The sequence below is a fragment of the Bos indicus genome, chromosome 18 (assembly GCF_029378745.1).
Source record: "Bos indicus isolate NIAB-ARS_2022 breed Sahiwal x Tharparkar chromosome 18, NIAB-ARS_B.indTharparkar_mat_pri_1.0, whole genome shotgun sequence".
Classification (NCBI taxonomy): Eukaryota; Metazoa; Chordata; class Mammalia; order Artiodactyla; family Bovidae; genus Bos; species Bos indicus.
Window position 1 is genome coordinate 49,997,476 of NC_091777.1, and position 25,149 is coordinate 50,022,624.

The 25,149-nt window shown below is 45.2% G+C and overlaps 1 protein-coding gene and 2 long non-coding RNA genes across 3 annotated transcripts in view; 2 read left to right on the plus strand and 1 right to left on the minus strand.

The window, feature by feature from the left end:
• On the plus strand, window positions 1-10,947 carry PSMC4 (proteasome 26S subunit, ATPase 4). The gene is made up of 11 exons (XM_019979606.2): window positions 1-155; window positions 1,049-1,147; window positions 2,014-2,200; window positions 5,664-5,810; window positions 5,892-6,001; window positions 6,105-6,198; window positions 9,607-9,774; window positions 9,860-9,936; window positions 10,079-10,247; window positions 10,471-10,526; window positions 10,713-10,947. Exons 1-11 carry the CDS (start codon window positions 120-122, stop codon window positions 10,824-10,826), a joined length of 1,257 nt encoding a protein of 418 aa, XP_019835165.2. The 5' UTR covers window positions 1-119; the 3' UTR covers window positions 10,827-10,947.
• LOC109572647 (uncharacterized) lies at window positions 6,485-22,910 on the minus strand. Its single transcript, XR_011561557.1, has 4 exons — window positions 22,814-22,910; window positions 16,904-17,080; window positions 13,260-13,450; window positions 6,485-7,099 (listed from the first exon to the last, which is right to left on the minus strand). It is a non-coding gene; the product is annotated as an uncharacterized lncRNA (long non-coding RNA).
• LOC139177115 (uncharacterized) overlaps window positions 16,047-25,149 on the plus strand; it is a 16,531-nt gene continuing 7,428 nt past the window's right edge. Inside the window, exons 1-3 of the long non-coding RNA XR_011561554.1 lie at window positions 16,047-16,355; window positions 17,055-17,126; window positions 22,855-22,957. This is a non-coding gene — a long non-coding RNA (uncharacterized lncRNA). The remainder of the gene's footprint in view (window positions 16,356-17,054; window positions 17,127-22,854; window positions 22,958-25,149) is intronic.

The window sequence follows — 25,149 nt, forward strand, 5'->3', positions numbered from 1 at the left end:
TCTCTCAGTGATGTCTTAAACTACGTTTCCCAGAACCCATCCAGGCCTTGCTTTCCGGTGGCGTCAGCGGAAGCGGTGACTGGATTAGGCCGGGCCACACAGAGGCCGGCTTGGTCACTATGGAGGAGATAGGTATCCTGGTGGAGAAAGCTCAGGTCCGGTGGGGCGTGGGGCGCGGGAAGAGGGCGAAGCCGACCTGGTTGGGATTGAGTGACTTTGGGGATCCAGGCGTGGGTCTGAGTGATTTCGGAGGCCTCAGTGGAGAGCTTCGTGCCGATCCGAGGCCTGGGCTGGGTGTCTGGGTGTCTGAGTGATGATAGTAGGGCTTGGGAAGCGGGGCTGGGGAAACGGTGACGCTAGAGGTTCTTTGGGGCTGAAAGATTTCGAGGTTTAGGTGGAATGCTGTGACATAGCTAGGCCCGGTGGCATTAGGAGTGGGTCGGGTGGTGAGTGATGTATGGGATTCGGGTATGGGGCCGAATGATATATGAGGTTGAGCTGGAGAGCTGACTGATATTTGGGGCTTAGTTGGTGTTGGAGCGCCAAGTAATATCTATGATCTGGCCGAGTGATGTTTGGGGCCTGCCAAGGAGCTGGGTGACATAAGGGCCTAATGTGAGTTGGAGTTCATGAGGGATATTTGGAGGGTAACTGAGTAATACCAGGACTGTATGAAGGCATGGTGACTTTCACCATCAATTGAGGCATCCCTGTAGTATTTCGAACCTGTTGAGGGCATTGGGGTCTGGTAAGGAGTTGATCAGACATTTAGGCCCTAGATGGGAGTTGGGACATTGAGGACATGTTACAAGTGGCATCTGATACCAGAAGATCTGTTTGGAAGGCTGTGTGACCAGGGAGTTTGTTAGGAGCTGGGTGACTTCAGGAACATCTTTAGGGGGCTGAGAAGTTCCCAGGATCTATTTAGGGTGCTGAATGATGTCAGGAACCTATTAGGGGCCAAGTGACTTCATGGTGAAGTGGGGAGGGGGGCTTTAGATTCTTTCATAAGGGGACCTTCCAACCTGAGTTTCCTTCCGTGGCCTAGGATGAGATCCCAGCCCTGTCTGTGTCACGGCCCCAGACTGGCCTGTCCTTCCTGGGGCCTGAGCCAGAGGACTTGGAGGACCTCTACAGCCGCTACAAGGTACATTCAAAGCCAGTCCGAAAAATATCAACGTTGGTGTTGTCGTTAGTCACTAAGTCCTGTCTGACTCTTTGTGACCCCATGGACTGGAGCCCACCAGGTTCCTATGTCCATGGGATTTCCCAGGCAAGAATACTGGAGTGCAAAACGAGCTCAGTAATAACCTAAAGGGGTGATATGGGGAGGGAGATGGGAGGGAGGTTCAAGAGGGAGGGAACATATGTGTACTTATGGCTGATTCATGTTGATATTTGGCAGAAAACAACAAAATTATGTAAAGCAATTATCCTTCAATTAAAAAATAAATAAAAAAGAATACTGGAGAATGTTACCATTTCCTTTTCCAGGGCATCTTTACCAGGGAATAAGAACCTGTTGTATAGTGCAGGGAACTCTACTCTATACTCTGTAATGGCCTAAATGGGAAAAGAAACTAAGAAAAAAGAGTGGGTTTGGAGCCTGGTAGGCTGCAGTCCATGGGGTCGCTAAGAGTCGGACACGACTGAGCGACTTCACTTTCACTTTTCACTTTCATGCATTGGAGAAGGAAATGGCAACCCACTCCAGTGTTCTTGCCTGGAGAATCCCAGGGACCGGGGAGCGTGGTGGCTGCCGTCTCTGGGGTCACACAGAGTCGGACACGACTGAAGTGACTTAGCATAGCATAGCATATGTATAACTGATTCACTTTGGTGTATACCTGAAACTAACACAACATTGTAAATCAACTATGCCAATAAAAAAAGAAATTAACAAAACCAGTCTGGACCCTGCACAGGGCCCAGCGTCCCATAATTCCCCTACCTTCATTCCTTGGCTCAGCAAGGCCTGGAACCATCCCCTGCTTCTCCACTGTCTGCTCACAGAAGCTGCAGCAAGAGCTGGAGTTCCTGGAGGTGCAGGAGGAGTATATCAAGGATGAGCAAAAGAACCTGAAGAAGGAATTCCTCCATGCCCAGGAGGAGGTGAAACGAATCCAGAGCATCCCATTGGTTATCGGGCAGTTTCTGGAGGCTGTGGATCAGAATACAGCCATCGTGGGCTCCACCACAGGTGTGTGGCGGGGGTGGGGGTGAAGGGGGTGTGGTTTACCCATCTGTCCATTCAACAGCTGTTAACTACTTACTGCCATGTGCCAGGAACTTACAAGGGCAAACAAGGGAAGATGGTGTAATAGTGTTTTTCAGAGTATTTTCAGTCTGATGCAAAAGTAGAAATATATTTTACATATTTTACATACTCTCCCTTTCTTTCTTCTCTATAAGTATGTATATATAACTAATACAGTAAAAGTTTGACCAAAGGATACTTAGCTTCACTGTGGTGTGATACTCTAATTAGTTTTCCATTCTGTTCCAGTCTGTTTTGTTTTAAACAGCATTCTGGTCATGACTATCTAAAATGATTTCACAACTACTACTGAGTTGAGATGAGTTGAGTTCAGTTCAGTCGCTCAGTCGTGTCCTACTCTTTGCGACCCCATGAACCACAGCACGCCAGGCCTCCCTGTCCATCACCAACTCCTGGAGTCTCCCCAAACTCATGTCCATTGAGTCAGTGATGCCGTCCAAACATCTCATCTTCTGTCATCCCCTTCTCCTCCTGACCTCAATCTTTCCCCGCATGAGGGTCTTTTCAAATGAGTCAGCTCTTCGCATCAGGTGGCCAAAGTATTGGAGTTTCAGCTTCAACATCAGTCCTTCCAATGAACACCCAGGACTGATCTCCGTTAGGATGGACTGGTTGGATCTCCTTGCAGTCCAAGGGACTCTCAAGAGTCTTCTCCAACACCACAGTTCTAAAGCTTCAGTTCTTCGGCACTCAGCTTTCTTTATAGTCCAACTTTCACATCCATACATGACTACTGGAAAAACCGTAGCCTTGAATAGACTGACCTTTGTTAGCAAAGTAATGTCTCTGCTTTTTAATATGTTGTCTAGGTTGGTCCTAACTTTCCTTCCAAGGAGTTAAACGTCTTTTAATTTCACGGCTGCAGTCACCATCTGCAGTGATTTTGGAACCCCAAAAATAAAGTCTGACACTGTTTCCACTGTTTCCCCATCTATTTGCCATGAAGTGATGGGACCAGATGCCATGATCTTAGTTTTCTGAATCTTGAGCTTTAAGCCAACTTTTTCACTCTCCTCCTTCACTTTCATCAAGAGGCTCTTTAGTTCTTCTTTGCTCTTTGCCATAAAGGTGGTGTCATCTGCATATCTGAGGTTATTGATATTTCTCCTGGCAATCTTGATTCCAGCTTGTGCTTCATCCAGCCCAACGTTTCTCATGATGTACTCTGCATATAAGTTAAATAAGCAGGGTGACAATATACAGCCTTGACATACTCCTTTTCCTATTTGGAACCAGTGTGTTGTTCCATGTCCAGTTCTAACTGTTGCTTCCTGACCTGCATACAGGTTTCTCAAGAGGCAGGTCAGGTGGTCTGGTATTCCCATCTCTTGAAGAATTTTCCACAGTTTATTGTGATCCACACAGTCAAAGGCTTTGGCATAGTCAATAAAGCAGAAATAGATGTGTTTCTGGAACTCTCTTGCTTTTTCGATGATCCAATGGATGTTGGCAATTTGATCTCTGGTTCCTCTGCCTTTTTAAAACCAGCTTGAACATCTGGAAGTTCACGGTTCATGTATTGCTGAAGCCTGGCTTGGAGAATTTTGAGCATTATTTTACTAGCGTGTGCTGCTGCTGCTGCTAAGTCGCTTCAGTCGTGTCCAACTCTGTGTGACCCCATAGACAGTAGCCCACCAGGCTCCCCGGTCCCTGGGATTCTCCAGGCAATAACACTGGAGTGGGTTGCCATTGCCTTCTCCAATGCATGAAAGTGAAAAGTGAAAGTGAAGTCGCTCAGTTATGTCTGACTCTGTGCGACCCCATGGACTGCAGCCTACCAGGCTCCTCTATCCATGGGATTTTCCAGGCAAGAGTACTGGAGTGGGGTGCCATTGCCTTCTCCACTAGCATGTGAGATGAGTGCAATTGTGCGGTAGTTTGAGCGTTCTTTGGCATTGCCTTTCTTTGGGACTGAGTTGGGATGTGCAATTTGAAAACATAGGTGAAGTGAGATTGGGCTCTGGTTGCTGCTGCTGCTGCTGCTGCTGCTGCTGCTAAGTCGCTTCAGTCATGTCCAACTCTGTGCGACCCCATAGACGGCAGCCCACCAGGCTCCCCCATCCCTGGGATTCTCTAGGCAAGGACACTGGAGTGGATTGCCATTTCCTTCTCCAAGGCATGAAAGTGAAAAGTGAAAGTGAAGTTGCTCAGTCGTGTCCGACTCTGTGGGACCCCATGGACTGCAGCCTACCAGGCTCCTCCATCCATGGGATTTTCCAGGCAAGAGTACTGGAGTGGGGTGCCATTGCCTTCTCCGGGCTCTGGTTAGGACTCAGTTATTATGTGAGAGCTGCTGTTATTAACATGGGTCTAGGTGCTGCCTTCATGATGGTCATTGTTCCTGCGTCTTACCTGTCTTTTCTTGCTTCTGGCCTCTGCTCCTCTAGATCAAGCCATATGATTGTAAAGCTTGTGGGGAAAGGTGTGTGACTGGACCCTGGAGTTGGTAGTGAAGGGAGGGAGAGATCCAAAGTGAGTGTGTCTTTGATCTGTTGGACTCGGGGACAGTGGTTGTCCCTGAGATGGCAACATGGGCAGAAAAGCAGCCTTGTTGAGAGAATGAGGGCAGCCTGGGACATCACAGGGAAGTGTCTGGGAGGCTACAGGACAGCCAAGTCTGGAGGTCAAGAGAAACACTGAGGCTGGAAGGAGATGTGTGTGTCACTACCATAACTGTAGAAGGTGGACTAGGGAGGTGAGATAGAGGAGTCTGGGCAAGCAAGAATCTGTGGCGGAGACCTCGATGGGAAAAGAGGAATTCCCTGCTGGTCTAGTGGTAAAGAGTCCACCTGCCAATGCAGGGGACACAAGTTCAAGCCCTGGTCCAGGAATATTCCACATGCTGCAGGGCAACTAAGCCCATGCACCCCAATACTGAAGCCCGTGTGCCCTAGAGTCCATGCTCTGCACTAGAGAATAGCCCCTGCTCACCGCAACTAGAGAAAGCTCTCTCATAGAGAAAGCAACAAAGAATCAGTGTAGCCATGAACAAATAAATAAATAAATTAGATGGGAGAGGTTGGTGCTGAATCAGGGCAGGGTCCCTGGGGAGGAGCGGAGGGATTGGTTGGAGAGACATTTTAGGAGGCCAGTGGAAGGCCATGGTGACTGACAGGCTGTGGAGGGAAACAGAGAAAAGCCCAGGACGAGGCTTAGGTCTCTTTAGTGACTCAGGACCACAGGCCTCACTGAGACCCAGGAGGAGGAGCACAGATTCGGGGGAAGATACTGAGAGCACACTGAGACACAGTGAGTGAGCCCTGCCGGGGGACATCCAGGGGCAGGCATTCCAGGGGGCTGCTGGTCACCTGGTCCGGAGCTCAAGAGTTAGGGGTAGAATCTGGGGCTTCTCATTTTCCCCTTTCCCTTCTTGTCCTTCACAAAGGCTCCAACTACTATGTGCGCATCCTGAGCACCATTGACCGGGAGCTGCTCAAGCCCAACGCCTCGGTGGCCCTCCACAAGCACAGCAATGCCCTGGTGGACGTGCTGCCCCCCGAGGCCGACAGCAGCATCATGATGCTCACCTCAGGTGAGAGGGAGCCCAGGGCCAGGGAGGCCTGAAGGGACCCTGCGGGCCAGGCTGGGAGCCCCAGCTCTGCTCTCCCACCAGATCAGAAGCCAGACGTGATGTATGCGGACATTGGGGGCATGGACATCCAGAAGCAGGAGGTGCGGGAGGCTGTGGAGCTCCCACTCACACACTTCGAGCTCTACAAGCAGGTAAGGAGCCAGATCTGGCAGGGGAGGGAGAGGCCGGGTCCACCAGGTCTCCAGCTGGTGATGGACTCCCTGGCTCATCCTTCTCTCCACCTCTGGGCTTCAGATCGGCATCGACCCACCCCGAGGCGTCCTCATGTACGGCCCACCTGGCTGCGGGAAGACCATGCTAGCAAAGGCTGTGGCTCATCACACGACAGGTGAGCCGCTTGGCCCCTCCCCCAAGCTCTGGTCTTCTGGGCTTTTCCGACCTTGCCCTCAGCTCTCTCATCCTCCCCAGGAAGTAGCGTGGCATGGTGATTAAGAATGTGGGCTCTGGGGTCAAAGCCCCAGTGTGTGTCTTACTGAGTGGCGATGCCATCCTGGGGAGGTGACTTTACTCTCGTGCCTCAGCTTCCTCATCTAATAAAACGTTCATTTCATAGCATGATTGTGGAGAGAATTAATGAAATAATGACATAGTTTTCCTTTGGTGGGTCATGGCCTGTTTGTAATTATGAATTCAAATTCATGGGTTCTAACCAGCATTTTAAAAAGTAAAACAGAACAGAAAACATCAGAGTTCACCCCATGTACTAAGAGCTCATATTGTTTGTGCAACTTAATGCACACAAATATGCATACACATATTTGCTGTGGTTGTACAAATGTATTTCTCGTAAATTTCAAAGATGTCTGAAAGTCACTGTATTACTGTTTGTAAAAAGCCTAAAAACAGGACTCTTAAAATCTTAATATATTAAGCCAGGGAGCAGTAGAGAGTAGTGGGTAAGCACTGGGTCAGGCCGCCTGGGTTTTTGAAATATGGACCTCTTACAACTTCTTATGTAGGCTGTACTACTTATGTAAGTTAGTTTGTGTAACTTCTTGGCAAGTTAGCCTCTATGTGACTCCATTTCCTAATTTTCTGGATTATTCAGAGGATTAAACCAATATAAAGCTTCTAAAACTGTACCTTGGCACATAGCAAGTATAGTAAATATTAGCCATTGTCGTGATCATTCATTGGTTTAGCAGCTCATTGAACTTCTGCAGTCCCCGGTGCTGGGATAGAGAGATGAGCCAGACACGTCCCCTGCATTGGAGAGTTTCCCAGTTTGGCTGAGGAAAAAAGGACAATAAACACTTAGTCACTCAATATTTATTGAGCACCTGATACACAACAAGCTGTGTCCTAGGTGCGGAAGACATGGCTGTGAAGAGAACAAAGTCTCCATACCTCATAGAGCTGATGTCTTAGTTGAGGAAGTACTTGAACAGATGAATGAATAGGTCATATGTCATATGGTGCTAAATGCCTGAAGAAAATAATTAAGAGGCAGGGAGATAGGGAAAAACAGGGGCTGTAGCTTTATGTGCCAGGACTGGAGGTGGTCAGAGAAGACTTTTCTGAGGTGACATTTATGTAAAGACCTAGAATACGCTTTTGAGAGAGTGAGTCATGTGAACATCTGGGGGACGGAGTGTGTCAGGCTGAGGGACTTCGCTGGTGCAAAGGCCTTGAGGCAGGTATGTGCTTAATGTCCCAGAACAGTGAGGAGGCCCCTATAGTTGAAGCCACGTGAGCAAGGGGTCATGGTAGGAAGTGAGCCTGGGTGGGGACAGTCTACAGAGTAGCAAATGCCTCAGGAAAGCAAGGAAGGTAGTGGGATAGCCTCCAGGAGGGTTGTCAATCCATTCTGCATAGGCCTCTCAGAGAGGGGTCCCAGAAGAGAGGTGTGAGGAGTCTGCCAGGCACTCTGTAAGGAGAGGGAATAGCATTTGTGAAGACCAGGGAATGGAAAAGAACTTATCTAGGGAGTCACGAGTAGTGGTGAGTAGACCGTGACTAAACTCTCTGGGGGCAGGGAACTGGTGATTTTGTCCTTTTGTGTTTCCAGTGCCCACCCAGTAGCTGAATTGTGGTAGGTGTTCAGAGAATAACTGAAGGAGGGGCTGGGGGACCAGAAGATGAGGCTGAAGAGGTCAGAAAGGGCATGAATATAAATCATCTTAGTGCTAATATAAGAGAGTTTGGCTGTTGTCCTGAGAGCAAGGTGGTTGTAGACAGGCCGAGTTCAATAGAAATACGGCCCTGGAACAATAGAGGCTTGAACTCTGAGGGTTCACTTGTACCCAGATTTTTTCACACGATGCATGGTTGGATGAATAGATGCAAAACTGCAGATACGGAGGGCCAGCTATAAAGTTATACACAGATTTTCTAAGTCTAAAATATATCTATTTCTTATTTAATTGGTATATTCAAAATGTTATTTTAACATGTAGCAGATAGGAAATTTGAGTTTTTTCTATAATTTTTTCATTGTAGTAAAATATATGTAATGTAAAATTTATTATTTTAACCACTTTGTGAGTGTACAATTTACAAGTGACATCAAGTGCATTCACAGTCCTGTGCAGTCACCACCACTATCCATTTCCAGAACTTGTTCATCATCCCAAACTGTAACTCTGTACTCATTAAACAATAATTCCCTATTTCTCCCTTCCCACCATCCCTGATAACCCTCTATTCTACTTTCAGTCTCTGAATTTGCCTGTTCTGGGCACCTCATATATGTGGATGAGTCATACGGTATTTATCTTTTTGTGACTGCCTGCTTCCACTTAGCATAATGTCTTCAGGGCTCACCCATGTTGGAATGTGTCAGAACTTACTTCCTTTTAAAGGCCAAATCATATTCCACTGTATGTATAAAGCATATTTTGTCTGTTCATTCATTTGTTGATGGCCATTTATTGAGATGTTTACTTTTTTTGGTACTGTCTTTTGAAGTCTGGTATGTATTTCACACTTAGAGTACATCTCATTTTGTTTGGACCAACCACATTTCATTTGCTCAGTAGCCACCATATTAGAGAAGGACAGGGCTACAAGCTGCACAACTCCTAGTTTATGACCAGGTCTACTTAGTGGATTCTGTGTCTCCTTTCTCTGTGGTACCTGGAAGGAATGTCCTGAAAGTTGCTCCGTGCAACACAACGCCACATCCAGACACTAACAAACAAGTTAAACTCTAAGAAAAGATAGAAAGGAGAGGCAGGCCCAGAACAAACCTGTTGTCAACCCCATTGCCACCTGTTATGTCAGAATATGTGCTCCTGGTTCCTGACTCTTGCATGATATTCAAAGGTGGGTCCTTTGAGCAAATGGAACTGAGCTCTTGGTGAGGCAACATGATGCCTTAGTGTATGAAAAGCCTGTTTTCTTGCTGGTTTTTTAAGCACTCTGAAAATCCACTTTTTTTTTTTTTAATATACAGTGGATTCCATTAATGTCTCTAGCTCTATTTTATAGGCATGTTGGAGTACAGACACATTTTTTTAAAATATCCTGATTTTTAAATGTTGGGCCAAAAATTGGCACATCCATAGGCAGGAGTCACGATCTGGGCTGCTGGGTCTCTGAGGGGTACGAGTGAGTAGCTGGTCCTCCTGACTGGATCTAGGACCCTGCCCAGGTCATGAGAGAATGACCTGACCACTTGGAGTGGCCAACCAAAGAAACGGATGTCCTCAAGGAATGCTCAGTTTCAGTTAAAGTAGTACGGGGCCCTGCAGGCAGGAGTCCCATTCTCGTCTGACCCCTGTCATCCTGCCATCAGCTGCATTCATCCGCGTCGTGGGCTCAGAGTTCGTACAGAAGTACCTGGGCGAGGGCCCTCGCATGGTCCGGGACGTGTTCCGCCTGGCCAAGGAGAACGCACCTGCCATCATCTTCATAGATGAGATTGATGCCATCGCCACCAAGAGATTTGATGCCCAGACAGGGGGTGAGTGATGCCTACACAGGGCCTGGGGTCTTGGGCAGCCTTGCCTACGGGATGCCCTGAGCTGACCATGTTTTATACTCTCCAGCTGACAGGGAGGTTCAGAGAATCCTACTGGAGCTACTGAATCAAATGGATGGATTCGACCAGAATGTCAACGTCAAGGTTTGGGATTCAGGATGGGCAGGGGAGGTGTGGTGTGGGAATCAGGGAAAGATGGAGACTGGCCTATGAGGGGATAGCTATTGCAGTGGGAGGGAGAGTATAGAAGGGACAGAGGTCTGAGCTGGCCTGTCCCCGATGCCAGGTGATCATGGCCACAAACAGAGCAGACACCCTGGATCCTGCCCTGCTGCGGCCGGGACGCCTTGACCGTAAAATTGAATTTCCACTCCCTGACCGCCGCCAGAAGAGACTGATTTTCTCTACTATCACCAGCAAGATGAATCTCTCTGAGGAGGTTGACTTGGAAGATTGTATCCTCCTCTAGAAGCAAGGGGAGGTCACCGTTGGGAAGGGGGGTTGTATCTCCACCTCTGCCATCACCACCATCCAGGTTGAGCAGGTGGGAGACCAAGGTTTGGGGAAGGGGCTGATAACAAAGACAGCCCACGAACAACTTCTGGCTCTGGGCAACTTCTGGCTCTGGGCGTTAACCCTGTCATGCAGGGGATGGTTTCCTTAACACATCTGCCACAGATGTGGCTAGACCAGATAAGATTTCAGGAGCTGATATCAACTCCATCTGTCAGGAGGTGAGTGATGGTTTCTGTCTAGATTGGGCAGGGGTATGTGTGAAGACCCTTCCTCTTGAAACCACTCTGCCGCGGTCCTTCTGTCCTCATTGCCACCCTGGGTCTTGGGCTGCGTCTGTGTCTTCCTGCACCATCACTGGAGGCGGGGAGTGCAAGGAGTAGGTTTTAACTCTTATCCCTTGACAGAGTGGGATGCTGGCTGTCCGAGAGAATCGCTACATTGTTTTGGCCAAGGACTTCGAGAAAGCGTACAAGACAGTCATCAAGAAAGACGAACAGGAGCATGAATTTTACAAATGACCCCTCTACCCAAACCACAGGGGCTGGGGGCTTCTCTCACCTCCCCAGCCTCTTTCCCCAAACCTAGTTCTCTTTCCTCTTTACCCAGGATTGATTTATTCATTAAACAAATATGACTGAATGTGTTTAATTTCTCCTTACAAGTTTAACTCCTTTGGAGAAGCTGGTACTTTAATAGGATCCTCTGTGCCCCTCCTGCTCTCCTGACAGATAGGCAGTTGAGGTACGTGGCTTGGGTAACAGCTTGAGGGAGAAGTAAAGAATTCACACTAAATTTCTCCAGAAATTTGGGGAAAAGGATGGAAAATGAACAGCCCATGACCATAAAATAAAGCCTCTATAATCTCCTCACCCACATTTCCTACAGGTAGAAGACCATTCAAGTTTTGGGCAATTCCTACCTTCTTTACACTCAGTATGTATCAAGGACAGAGGAACCACCCAGTAGAGTCCCCTGGAGCAGGGATGAGGGGGCAAGGGGAAAGTTGGACGCCTGAGTTCTGTGAATGTCTCTGGCTCTTCCTACCATTTCACTGGGGCACAGATGTGTTTGGTGGGATCAGTTCCCACTTTCTCTTGACGTCTCTGTTTAGACCCCTCTCCCTCTGGGGAGTCTTCCCCGATACCCCAAAGGGAAGTAACCCTTTCCCATGCTGCCCTTGCACCGTGCACATTCTCTGCTTGGGACTTCTTACATTTGCCTCCTCCAGACTAGACTCCCTCGTAATCAGGGATTGTAGCTTGATCACAATTCAAGTCTCAGCTCCCACACATGGCAGACATTCAGTTCATGTTCCTTGGACAAATGTGTGAATGTCATCATATAGTTGGGAGTGAGATGGTAAGAAGGTATAAGGAGAAACAGTCGAGGAATCAGGTCCTTGAAGAGACGGGTGATTCCTCTGTAGATAAGCATGGCAGGTTGAGCAGAGAAGTTAATTAATTCTTCCTCCCTCCTGACATCTCACGAAAACAAAAGTAGGTTATAAATTCTCGTGGACACAGAAGGAGGGAGGAGATGGCAATGAAACAATTTTGAAAAGACGCAAAGATACGCTTGTTGATGTAGCAGATCTGAGGAAACATGAACCTGAACGACTGGGAAGTCCAGAAACCAGAGGGGCCAGGTTCTGAAGGTGAGGGCAGGAAACAGGAGGATTGCCTGAAAGGCTACATAAAAACCAGAACTGATACATTGAGTGTGCAGGAAACAAATGAGCTATTGGTACTCCAGGCCCTGTGACCCTTCCCCAGCCTGGCTGAAGACCTCAGATTTACTCTGCAGAGGCTGGGCCATCAGTTTCCGGGCTGGTGTACCTGGGGCAAGGATGAGACAGGGGCCATGCTGAAGATGAGATATAAGTGCCCTGGGCAGGCAACTGAAGGATTCCTTCTGAGGAAACCAAGCAGCATGATCAAGAGGAAAGTGGATTGTTAAGACACCTGAAGTCTTCACCGTTCATATTCAGTAGCACCTAATATCAAAACTGATGAGTTTACAAAAGCATATAGTTTAGAAATAATGGAAGTAAGTTGCAAAAGAAACAAAAGGATGAGAGGTCCTTGCCTCTTGGAAGTAGACAGGGAAATACAGGGTAAGTGTGCCATGAGAATGCTTTTTTTCTAATACACTTTGTACTCAATATATACTTGACCTTTTTTTTTCGGCTGTGCCACATGGTATGTAGGATCTTAGTTCCCCCACCAGGGATCGAACCCCTGCCCCTGCACTGGAAATGTGGTGTGTTAACCACTGGACCACCAGGGAAGTCCTATACTTGAATTAGGTTTGTTGTTGCTTAGTTGCTCAGTCGTGTCCAACTCTTGGGACCCCATGGAGTGCAGCCCGCTAGGCTCCTCTGTCCAAAGGATTTCCCAGGCAAGAATACTGGAGTGGGTTGCCATTTCCTCCTCCAAGGGATCTTCCTGACCTGAGGATCCAACCTCACTTCAGCAGTTTCCTTCCTTTCTTTCCCTCCTTCAAGAGGACTTGTAAAATCCATTTTTTTTTTTTTGCATGGCTTTGTTACTGTTGTTAAGTACCTAATTTAAACGCAGGAGTGATCCCTGGGTCCTGTCACAAAGGGATAAAACACATTGTAAACATCAGTGATAAAGGGCAAAGAGACTGGGAAAAAACCAAAGCCATGTACCCCAGAAATGACAGCAGACTAGTGTGAAGCTACTCCTTTTTACCAATTAGAGGTAAAAAGTAGTAGCCACTCACATTAGCTGGAAGAAGGGATATCTGGTATATTTTGAGGGTTGCCTAGCAACCTTGTTGTCTATGCTTAGACAAATTATAAAGTGGCCCCCCATCATTATGGTCTGAGTGACCCTGATGCTGATGTTCTGTGAGACTGCTTATGTCCAACAGGATAATGTGGCTCAGCTGTGAGCACTAAGCTATCTTTCAATACCACTGAGGCCTACCTGTAAGTGTCAGGCCAGTTCCTGGATGTCAGGGACTGCTTTTTTCTGTTCTCAGCTACATGCTACTGCATTATGAAGGAAAAAGTAAGGCCAGTTTGCTGAACAGCCCGACACGTGAACACATTGGAAGTGGAGTCTTGAAAGCAAATGTTTTCCTTCTAAGGGAAACAGATCCCTTTTCTCTGTCTGCTCTGCAAAGACAAGAGAAAGAAAAAAATACATGTAAGCCTTTTTGTTTTTAATTGTTTTAATTATAATAATACACATAAAGGAGCCCAAAATACAAATGTGTAATGTAACAACTTATTATAAATAGAACACTTGTGTAACCATCATCCAAGGACCAGGTGGTAGGTTTCCACTGAAAAAGAAATTCCTATAAAACTCTTTGCCCAGGAGCAGTAATGATCCATTTTGTGAATACCTCTGCAGTTCCTACAATGGGGAGTGTACCCTGGCTTGACAGAACAACAGTTCAGACAAATGTTGATCATTTCCCCAGGTTTCATATATACCTATTCTTTTTTATTATTATTATTTGGCTGCATCGGGTCTTAGTTGCAGCATGCGAGATCTTTGCTGCCTCATGTGGGATCTTTCGTTTTGGTACACGGACTCTAGTTGTGGTGCTCGGGCTTAGTTGCTCCACAGCACAAAGGCTCCAAGTTCCCTGACCAGGGATTGAACCCACATCCCGCATTGCAAGATGGATTCTTAATCCCTGGGCCACCAGGGAAGTCCCTCATGTATTCTTTAGTAACACTTCCTTTGAGTACAACCAGGATCAGTAAGCATACCTCAGATGAGACTACAGTACATGTACTGCTAAGTTGTTAAAAAGGACTTGATTGATCAAAAATGACTCTGTACAAATGCAGCAACATGACAAACATCACCACAGACCAGAAGCCATGTCATGATGCCACAGATCACACTACAGCCATCCCAGGTGACTTAAACAGTCTTCCATGTCAGCCTCACTAATTTTTATATCAATCTGAGACAGGCCTGGGGCCCTCTGCTTCAGTACTACAATGCTTGCACCTGGACACACCTCTCCTTGAGCTACAAAATACAAAGAAACTATATGGGACTACAAATAACTGTGCATACACAGGCAAATTCTGGACCAAAAGATAAAAAAGAAAAAAAAAAAAAAAAACTGCCCCCCAAACCCCAAATGCCATTTCTGAAGAGCTGGAAGCAAAAGCAGGGTTACTGCACATGCCCCCCTGCACTCAACACCACTAGAGGGTGGGCAAACCACCTAAGCTACCCCTCCAGTCTGACCCCTGGACACACCCCTACCCTCACCCCATATAAGAAACGAGCTCACACCCACCCCTTAGGGAGCAAACAGGGGAACCTGTCATGCTCCCTACTGCAGCCCGCAGGAGCCCCAGTAAAGCCTTGTGTGAATTTCTTGTCTGGCCTTTAGTCAATTTCTATTGATTGGGGAAGGCCAAGAACCATATAGATAATTGTGAGTTCAAACCATTACATCTAGTTTCAACCTACCATCCCAAGGTTCATTTTAGTCATCTCCTTTTCCATGTCTGAGGTTCCCTGCTGATAGGGAGAAGCTTGGCTACTCCCATTGCACTTGATATATTTACTTACATTTGATCAGAATCCCAGGCCCAATGCCTCAAGCCACTCCCTGCATGACCACCCTCCTCATCCTGCTCAGGCTCCAAGCCCATCTTACAGCTTTAGGACTGAATTGCTCAGAAAGGGGAGAGGAAGTACAGAATGTGTTATCATCTGACTAATTGTGGGCTCACTATTTTATGGCACACTGCCTTCCCAAGCATAAAGTGAAATATTTTTTCAGTCCAAGATTCTCAAAAGTATCTGCCACAGACCCATAACATCACAGAAGAGTGGAAAGAATTCCTTCATATTAAAAAAAATTACTATGATTTTCCATTTTTCTCTATGAAAAAATTCATTCAATTCTATGTGTGTGTTAGTCACTCAGTCGAGTCCGACTCTTCGGAACTCCATGGACTGTAGCCAGCCAGGCTCCTCTGTCCATGGAGTTCTCCTGGCAAGAATATTTGAGTGGGTTGCCATGCCCTTCTCCAGGGGATCTTCCTGACCCAGGGATCCAACCCGGGTCTCCTGCGTTGCAGCCGGATGCTTTACCTTCTGAGCTACTAGGGAAGTCCATTCATTCTATACAAACAGGCAAAATTGTTTGACAGATAAATGACAAATCTTCTGCTCAAGTCGTGAAACACAGCTGATGCTGCAAGAAGACGCAACGTATTCTTTTTATAACAGATCTGTGGCTCATATGATCACACACGCGTACCAGTCACAAGGCCACTGGCACCCGTGAAGTACCACACGCAGACACTCAGATTCACGGACCTATCTCCACATAGCCTGACTTGCACCGGCCGCTCAACCACCCCCGCCACACAGCAACCCGCATACCCACCCCATCACACACACATCACCCCAGTCACACTCCAGCACAGCCACGGTCTCCACCGCGCCTCTCACCTCACTGCTCAGTCACGAATCACACTCCAGGCCGTGGACTCCTTCCAGTTAGGTGCTGCTTCAGCACACGCCGTCTGGCACTCAAAGAATTACACACACGCAGAAACACAACTCATTCTCAGCCGAAGGCACAGTCGGTCCCGCAACCCTCACAGCGGCAAACACACACATGTACACACGCTCACGAGGCCAGTACATAGGGACACACGCCTGTGAACCACGCGCCGGAACTACCTCGAGGGAAGAATCTGACAGAATCCGCCTGGCACGCGGTCGGCCTCAGGGCGGCACCACGGACGCACTCGGCTGTCAAGACTGTGGACTCCATTGTCTGGAGGGCTGTCGAGGCTCGCATAGCCGGGACTGCTCCCGGGTGAGTTCTGTCAGCTCACCGCGCGAGAACGCGGGTACCAGAGTCCGGGAGGAGAGCCGCCCCGTCCGAGCGTGTCTGCGCCTGCACACTCAGAGCCCAAGCCCACCGGCTACCGACCGTGGACTACATTTCCCAGAAGGCCCAGGGGGAGGGTGTAAACTTCCACCCCGAGGGCTCCCAACCGTGCTTTCTGGGTAGCCCAGCCACCGCAGGTGAGCTAGTAGAAGCCGGGGGAGAAGTTGGTGCTAGGTGAGGAGAAGCAGGATTTGTCCGGAGTGGGGATGGAGATGCCGCCCAAAGTGAGGACCCCAGGGAGCCTCTTCTGCCTGCAGCCTCAGGCCTGTGCGGGCAGGAGGAGAAGAGGAAAGGGATTGTGTGACTGTGAGTGTGTGCATGTATGTGTGTGTGTGTGTGTGTGTGTGCAGGACAAAGTCAGGCCTCCTGTCGGTGGGTGCGGTTGTCAGTCTGATACTGGTACTTGGTTCAGTGACGAGTGTGACTGACCCACGCTCTTGCTGCCTTCCCCTCCCTCCCCTCAGCCCTGGTGTCTGCACAGAGCTATGTCCCCAAGAGAAAAGTCCAAGATTGAACCCCAGGATGAAGGTTCCCAGCAAGAAGGCACAGTCCTGGGCTTGGGATGGGGCTTTTAGAGCTAAAAGTGTCTCCGAAACAGACTCCTGGGAGGAAATGGTGAGAGGGGTCCTTACTTGGAGGCAATGTGGGTGCTGCTGCATTTTTCAGAACCACAGCATCCCCTTACCTCTGATCCTAGGAGTCGGCTATCGTGTCAGAGACAGGCTCCCATCTGGTCACAGGCATGAGGTAGAGCTGATGTGGCCCTGGAGGGGACATTATGCGTCTGGCTGTGCTCTAAGAAAGGCTTGGTGTCTCATGATTTCCTTCTTCCCCAGTCCTGCCAGTTTTCGCAAAAAGGATCCTGAAGAGAAAGGAAAAAAATTTCCCCATCTAAAAGTGCAGATCAGGTGAGCTTCTACTTTCTCTTTGTTCGTAAATGCGTTTTTGTTTTTAGTACAAACATTTGCTTTTCTTTTCCTGAAATGTCAGTGGCCTATTCTAGGCCTATTCTTCCTTCCCAGTAAATGAGGGGCCATACAGATGGGTCACCCTCTCATTCACTTTTTGTAATAGTAAATATATATCCTGGAGTCTAAAGTTACAACTTTGTTTAATAAAGCAAATGAGATGAATATTTAAGTGGAATCACATCATTGCTGTCCTGCAGAACCTCAATTTAAAAGTGAGGCAAGATCAGAGGTGGTCTGATTGGTGTCAGTGACATGGGCATCTGCTTTTTAAGGTGTTTAGAGCAGGAATGTGATGGAAATCTGTGTCATCATGTGTAGGATTTTTTTCCAGGGAATTGATGGGTTGAGACTTGCTTATAAAAAGTTTGTCAAAAGAAAAAACATGTGCATATGAGTAAAGTAATATTCATTGTGATGTACAATAATACTCAAATTTTAAATTTTATATGAATTTCATTTACTATTATTGGGATTCAGAGATATTTTATAAGGGTTTATATCCAAAGTGATATTTCAATTGGTTATTCAGTAGAGAAAGGGGAAACAAACCAAACACTGTCTGCTTTGCCCACATTTTCTTATTTAGTCTGCAGATGCCCCTCACCTGATATGTTCATGCAGAGGAGAATTTTGTCTGTGAAAAGGTATTATTGTATTGAAGAAGGATCTTCAAGAGTTGTTGCTGCTGCTGTCACTTCAGTCGTTTCCGACTCTGTGTGACCCCATAGATGGCAGCCCACCAGGCTCCCCGTCCCTGGGATTCTCCAGGCAAGAACACTAGATCGGGTTGCCATTTCCTTCTCCAATGCATGAAAGTGAAAAGCGAAAGTGAAGTCGCTCAGTCGTGTCCGACTCTTAGCGACCCCATGGACTTCAGCCTACCAGGCTCCTCCGTCCATGGGATTTTCCAGGCAAGAGTTCTGGAGTGGGTTGCCATTGCCTTCTCCCAAGAGTTGTTAGTCTTTATTTATAATGGTCATACTGATTCCCTTACTATTCCCACATATATTAAACAGATTTGCTTCCAAGATTTTCAAATATTTTTAATTGGATATAGATTTGTTGTATACTTAATATTATGGAATTGATACTTATTTTTTTCAAAAAGTTATTCAGTTATATTACATGAGGGACTTGTAAAAAAGAAAGTTAAAATAGCCCTGGCATCATGATTAATATTTTGGGGAGGTTTATTTTAGCAAAATTTTTTTTCTGTGAACCTGTATGTGTGTGTGTGTGTGTGTGTGTGTGTGTGCATGTGTATGCAGAACAGAAACTGTTCTAACGAAACGTTCAAAGGACACAGATTCCACAACTCTTATTTGGAAAAAGTAATTCTACCAAAGCAGAGGTTTCTTATATCTCCATGAATATAGAAAGAAGAGGAACACGTCAGTGAAGCTTCATAAACTTTCCAAGTATTTATACCTCCAAATTTGTATTATATAAATCAATATATTATTTGATTTATAAATATAAATTATATATATATAATTTATAAATATATTTATATATATATATTTATATATAATTTATAAATATAAATATAAAAAAAACAAATATAAATCAAATAATTATTGGCACAATTTATCAAATAAGATAGCCCTTCAGGATTAAACTTCTTTGGTTGATTTTGGGACTTTGCTGGTGGTCCAGTGGCTAAGACTCCATGCTCTCAATTCATGGAGCCCAGGTTCAATCTCTGGTCAGGGAACTAGATCCCACATGCTGCAACTAAGACCCAGCACAGCCTAAATAAATAAATATTAAAAAAAATTAAATTGCTTTAACAGGACACAGTAATAACCTCTGTAGTCCAAGTATCTTTAAATGCAAACAACATTTTGGAACACAGGTTTATAATAGTAGAAAACAGAATAAAATGGAAACAACTATAAATATTAATGTAAATCTTTACGTAGGGCAGGAGAATAAGATTGAACCTCTTATTAACATTCTCCATTTAATGCCTTATTAGGTTCTCTTTATCAGCTTTATGTTGAAGAATGGTGTCTCTTCTTTTGTAGCAGCAAGGATGAGGAGAGATCTGCTTAGCACTTTTAAGCCTTGCCTCTAGAATATGTAAAATATCATTATTAAAAAAAGTGGGCATGAGACTCAAATTTTACTATAAAAACAGAAAGTAGAAAATAATTTCATAACAATACCATCTAACTTATTTAGCAATTACATGCACTAAATGCTATGTAATATCCCAATCTTCATGACAACTGTAGGAGACTGGTACTGTTCTTATCCCTAGTTTGTCAATAAACTAACTGAAAAGTTGGCAGCTGTCAGATTAGGACTTACATCCTGAAAGTCAACAACAGAGTCTGTGTTATGAATGACATTATAATCTCTCCCTTAATTGTACATCCTTTTTTTTTTTCCTGGCTGCACCACTCAGCTTGCAGTATCTGTTTCCCCACCAGGTATCAAACCTTGGCCCTAAACAGTGAAAGCACCTAGCTCCAACCACTGGACACTCAGAGAATTTCCCATATTTGTTTAATTTTCCTGTATCAGTTAGTAATTCATCATGAATATCCTTCTCCAACATTAAATATGGGCCAGTATAATCAGTATTAATAAGGGCCTTCAGTTCAGTTCAGTCGCTCAGTTGTGTCTAACTCTTTGTGACCCCATGAACTGCAGCACGCCAGGCCTCCCTGTCCATCACCAACTCCCGGAGTTCACTCAGACTCACGTCCATCGATTCAGTGATGCCATCCAGCCATCTCATCCTCTGTCGTCCCCTTCTCCTCCTGCCCCCAATCCCTCCCAGCATCAGAGTCTTTTCCAATGAGTCAGCTCTTCGCATGACGTGGCCAAAGTACTGGAGTTTCAGCTTTAGCATCATTCCTTCCAAAGAAATCCCAGGGCTGATCTCCTTTAGGATGGACTGGTTGGATCTCCTTGCAGTCCCAGGGACTCTCAAGAGTCTTCTCCAACACCACAGTTGTTAAAGCATCAATTCTTCGGCACTCAGCTTTCTTCACAGTCCAACTCTCACATCCATACATGACTACTGGAAAAACCATAGCCTTGACTAGACAGACCTTTGTTATCAAAGTAATGTCTCTGCTTTTTAATATGCTATCTAGGTTGGTCATAACTTTCCTTCCAAGGAGTAAGTGCCTTTTAATTTCATGGCTGCAGTCACCATCTGTAGTGATTTTGGAGCCCAGAAAAATAAAGTCTGACACTGTTTCCACTGTTTCCCCATCTATTTCCCATGAAGTAATGGGACCAGATGCCATGATCTTCGTTTTCTGAATGTTGAGCTTTAAGCCAACTTTTTCACTCTCCTCTTTCACTTTCATCAAGAGGCTTTTTAGTTCTTCTTCACTTTCTGCCATAAGGGTGGTATCATCTGCATATCTGAGGTTATTGCTATTTCTCCCGGCAGTCTTGATTCCAGTTTGTGCTTCTTCCAGCCCAGTGTTTGTCATGATGTATTCTGCATATTAGTTAAATAAGCAGGGTGACAATATACAGCCTTGATGTACTCCTTTTCCTATTTGGAACCAGTCTGTTGTAGTGTGCCATCAAAACTGACCATAATTTTATATTTAAAATGGATAACAAACAAGGACCCACTGTATATAGAACTCTACTCAATGTTATGTGGCAGCCTGGATGGGAGGGGCTTTGGGATAGAAGGGATCTATGTATATGTATGGCTGAGTCCCTTCACTGTTCACCTGAAACTATTATAACATTGTTAATCAGCTATACCCCAAAGCAAAATAAAAAGTTCAAAGCGGGGTAAAAAACTGACCATAATTTATTCAACCTGTTGCCTCCTGTAGCTATTTATTTTTCTAACAGTTGGTTATTCTAAGTTGTTATATGATAAACATCTTGCACATGTATCTTAGTGTGCTAAGAAAAACTGCCTAAAAATGGAATTGTGGTTGAATAACAGACATTAGGGGTCACAGGATGCTGAATCTTATGATAGTAGTTAGAGGAATACAAGCATTGAAACACAGTCACTATCCTTAAGTTTCTTATAATAGGGCAAATAATATAAAGTCAAAATAGACAGAATTAGCATGAGATAGGAGGTAATAAGGGGTAATAAGGGCTTCCCTGGTGGCTCAGTGGTAAAGAATCTTCCTGCAATGCAGAAGATGTGAGTTTGATCTCTGGGTTCGGAAGATCCCCAGGAGAAGGAAATGGCAACCCATTCCAGTATTCTTGCCTGGGAAAGACCATGAACAGAGGAGCCTGATGGGCTACAGTCCATGGGGTCGAAAAGAGTTGGACACGACTAAGCGACTAGACCACAAGGAGGTAATAAAGCCTCTAGAGATACTCAGGTCACATTTCTTGGGAGTTCATAGAAAGGAGATAGTATTTCTCTAGCAACCTCTGTCAGCTTTTGACCAGTTTATTCTGAGTTTAGGGGAACTCTGGTGAAAAATGAAATTTAGGCTGTGTGATTCATATCAGCTCTGTGCAGTAGAACTTTCTACACAATGGAGTATTACTCAGCCATTAAAAAGAATACATTTGAATCAGTTCTAATGAGGTGGATGAAACTGGAGCCTATTATACAGAGTGAAGTAAGCCAGAAGGAAAAACACCAATACAGCATACTAACACATATATATGGAATTTAGAAAGATGGTAACAATAACCCTGTGTACGAGACAGCAAAAGAGACACTGATGTATAGAACAGTCTTATGGACTCTGTGGGAGAGGGAGAGGGTGGGAAGATTTGGGAGAATGGCATTGAAACATGTAAAATATCATGTATGAAACGAGTTGCCAGTCCAGGTTCGATGCACGATACTGGATGCTTGGGGCTAGTGCACTGGGATGACCCAGAGGGATGGTATGGGGAGGGAGGAGGGAGGAGGGTTCAGGATGGGGAACACATGTATACCTGTGGCAGATTCATTATGATATTTGGCAAAACTAATACAATATAGAAGGTCTGTTCTGCTTTTAAAGGCAGTACAGAAAGGCATTGAGGACACAGACTCTGGAGCCCTATGGTCTGGGTTCAAATACTCTGTCACTCACCAGCTGTTACTCCTTCCATGTGTTATGCTTTTATCAGTGTAAATGGGGCTATTATTACCTTAGGGGACTCTTGTGAGAATTAAATGAATTAATATATATAAGAGCTTGCAAGGATGCCTAGTATGCAGTATTATTTTTGTTGTTTTTATTTTAGTAAAAGAAAAATTTCTTGTTACTGTTTAGTCATTAAGTCATGTCTGACTCTTTTGTGACACCATGGACTATAGCCCACCAGGCTCCTCTGTCCATGGGATTTTCCAGTCAAGAATACTAGAGTGGGTTGACATTTCTTTCTCCAGGGGATCTGCCCCATTAGGGATCAAACCCATGTCTCCTGAAGCGGCAGAAGGATTCTCTACCACTGAGTCACCTGGGAAGCCCAGAAGAAAAATATTGTCTTCAAAAATACTTCCAAGTTCTCCCTCAGAATTCTTTCAATAGAAAATGTTTTTAATGTTTTCCCAGAAATCAGGCCTTTTCCCCTGGGTCTTGGGCCTTTGAAAGGGGCCTTCATCTCAGGGCCATGTGTCTCTCTGACCCAGAGGGTGTGATGGCATCCCCCTTGGCTGATCTGCCATCACTCACCTGTGAACCAACTTCCTGTTCCTTCTCTCATTATCATCCAGGGCTCTTTCTCTTGCTCCAATAAAGTAATCATGTCTGGCTTAGGAGTGGAACATCCTGCTCACAAGAAAGAAATGCCACAATGACTTACAAGAAACAAAAACCGTAAGTTCAAAATGACTTAATTTAGACTTGGTTACATTTACATTAAACTCTAGGTCAAAGTGTGTGTGTGTGTGTGTGTGTGTGTGTGTGTGTGTGTATGCACTCAGTCCTGTCTGACTCTTTGTGACCCTATGGGCTGTAGCCCCCAGACTCCTCTGTCCATGGAATTTTCTAGGCAAGAATGCCAGAGTGAGTTGCCATTTCCTACTCCAGGGGATCTTTCCCACCCATGGGTCACATCCACATCTCTTATGCCTCCTGCACCAGCAGGTGGATTCTTTAGCACTGCGCCACCTGCAAAGTCCTATAGGTCAAAATAGCATTTGATAAAATTGAAAAGGCCATTGAAGAATATTCATATTTAGATGGATTCATGGTCATAGGACTACAGAGGCCAAATAGGGGAGGTAGAAGGTCTTGAGAGCCTCATGTGGCTAGTAGCTACCATACTGGAGAATGTAAATATATAAGATATCCATCTTTGCAGAAAGTTCTTTTTTTTTTTTAATTTTTTAAAATTATTTCACTTCTCTTCTATTTTCCTCCCATTTCAAAGAGGGAACTGCCTTCTCTTTTCCCCATTGACAACCATTTAATCTGTGTTTCCAAGTCCTCTTCTATATTTACACTTCTATTCTTTTCTCCATTGCATAAAATTATTTTATACATACTTCCAACTTACTTGGAAGCAAGACTGTGCCCAAGTTTAAGTACCATTGATATAGATTCCTACATGTTGTAGTAAAGAAGATGACCTGTACAGAGAAGCAAGGCAATATGGTGGTGATATGTTTTTATCTGTGATAATTTATCTGAATTTTATTCTAAGAGATTGAAGAGAAACCTTTGGGGAAAAAATTATGTACAGATTCTCAAAGTGATCTGCATCAGAATCATCTGATGAAAAAGATTAAAAATAAAGACATTCAGAAGTTGTTCCTATAGATTTTCATTCCTTTGGGTTGTTGCCCAAAAAGCAGTATACATAAGGAACTCCCCTACATTCATCCTAAGTAGGGGGACCACTGACTCAATTTGTTCATCCAATCACTTATTTTACCCTCTTTTAGCATCACATCATTTTCTGAAGCCTTTTGCCTTCTTTCAAATTGCATTACAACTTCAGTTCAGTCATTCAGTCGTGTCTGACTCTTTGCGACCCCATGAATCGCAGCACGCCAGGTCTCCCTGTCCATCACCAACTCCCAGAGTTCACTCAGACTCACGTCCATCGATTCAGTGATGCCATCCAGCCATCTCATCCTCTGTCGTCCCCTTCTCCTCCTGCCCCCGATCCCTCCCAGCATCAGAGTCTTTTCCAATGAGTCAACTCTTCGCATGACGTGGCCAAAGTACTGGAGTTTCAGCTTTAGCATCATTCCTTCCAAAGAAATCCCAGGGCTGATCTCCTTTAGAATGGACTGGTTGGATCTCCTTGCAGTCCAAGGGATTCTCAAGAGTCTTCTCCAACACCACAGTTCAAAAGCATCAATTCTTCGGCACTCAGCTTTCTTCACAGTTCAACTCTCACATCCATACATGACCACTGGAAAAACCATGGCCTTGACTAGACAGACCTTTGTTATCAAAGTAATGTCTCTGCTTTTGACTATGCTATCTAGGTTGGTCATAACTTTTCTTCCAAGGAGTAAGCGTCTTTTAATTTCACGGCTGCAGTCACCATCTGCAGTGATTTTGGAGCCCCAAAAAATAAAGTCTGACACTGTTTCCACTGTTTCCCCATCTATTTGCCATGAAGTGATGGGACCAGATGCCATGATCTTCGTTTTCTGAATGTTGAGTTTTAAGCCAACTTTTTTACTCTCCTCTTTCACTTTCATCAAGAGGCTTTTTAGTTCCTCTTCACTTTCTGCCATAGAGTTCTTTAAATAGGGATCCAGCAGACAAACAGCTCACCATCTGCTTTTGAATGGCTATAAGGTTAAAACTGGTTTTTACATTTTTAGTGTTTGGAAAAAAATCAGAAGAATATTTTGTGAAGCAAAAATTTTACAAAATTCAAATTTCTGTGTCCATACACCATATGTAGTATTACAACATAGCTACACTTATTCAATTATATGCTGTCTAAGGCTCCCTTTGAGCTTATAACGGCTGAGCTGGGTAATTGTCACAAAGACTGTATGTCCTATAAAGGCTAAAACTTTTACTATCTGGCTCTTTACAGAAAA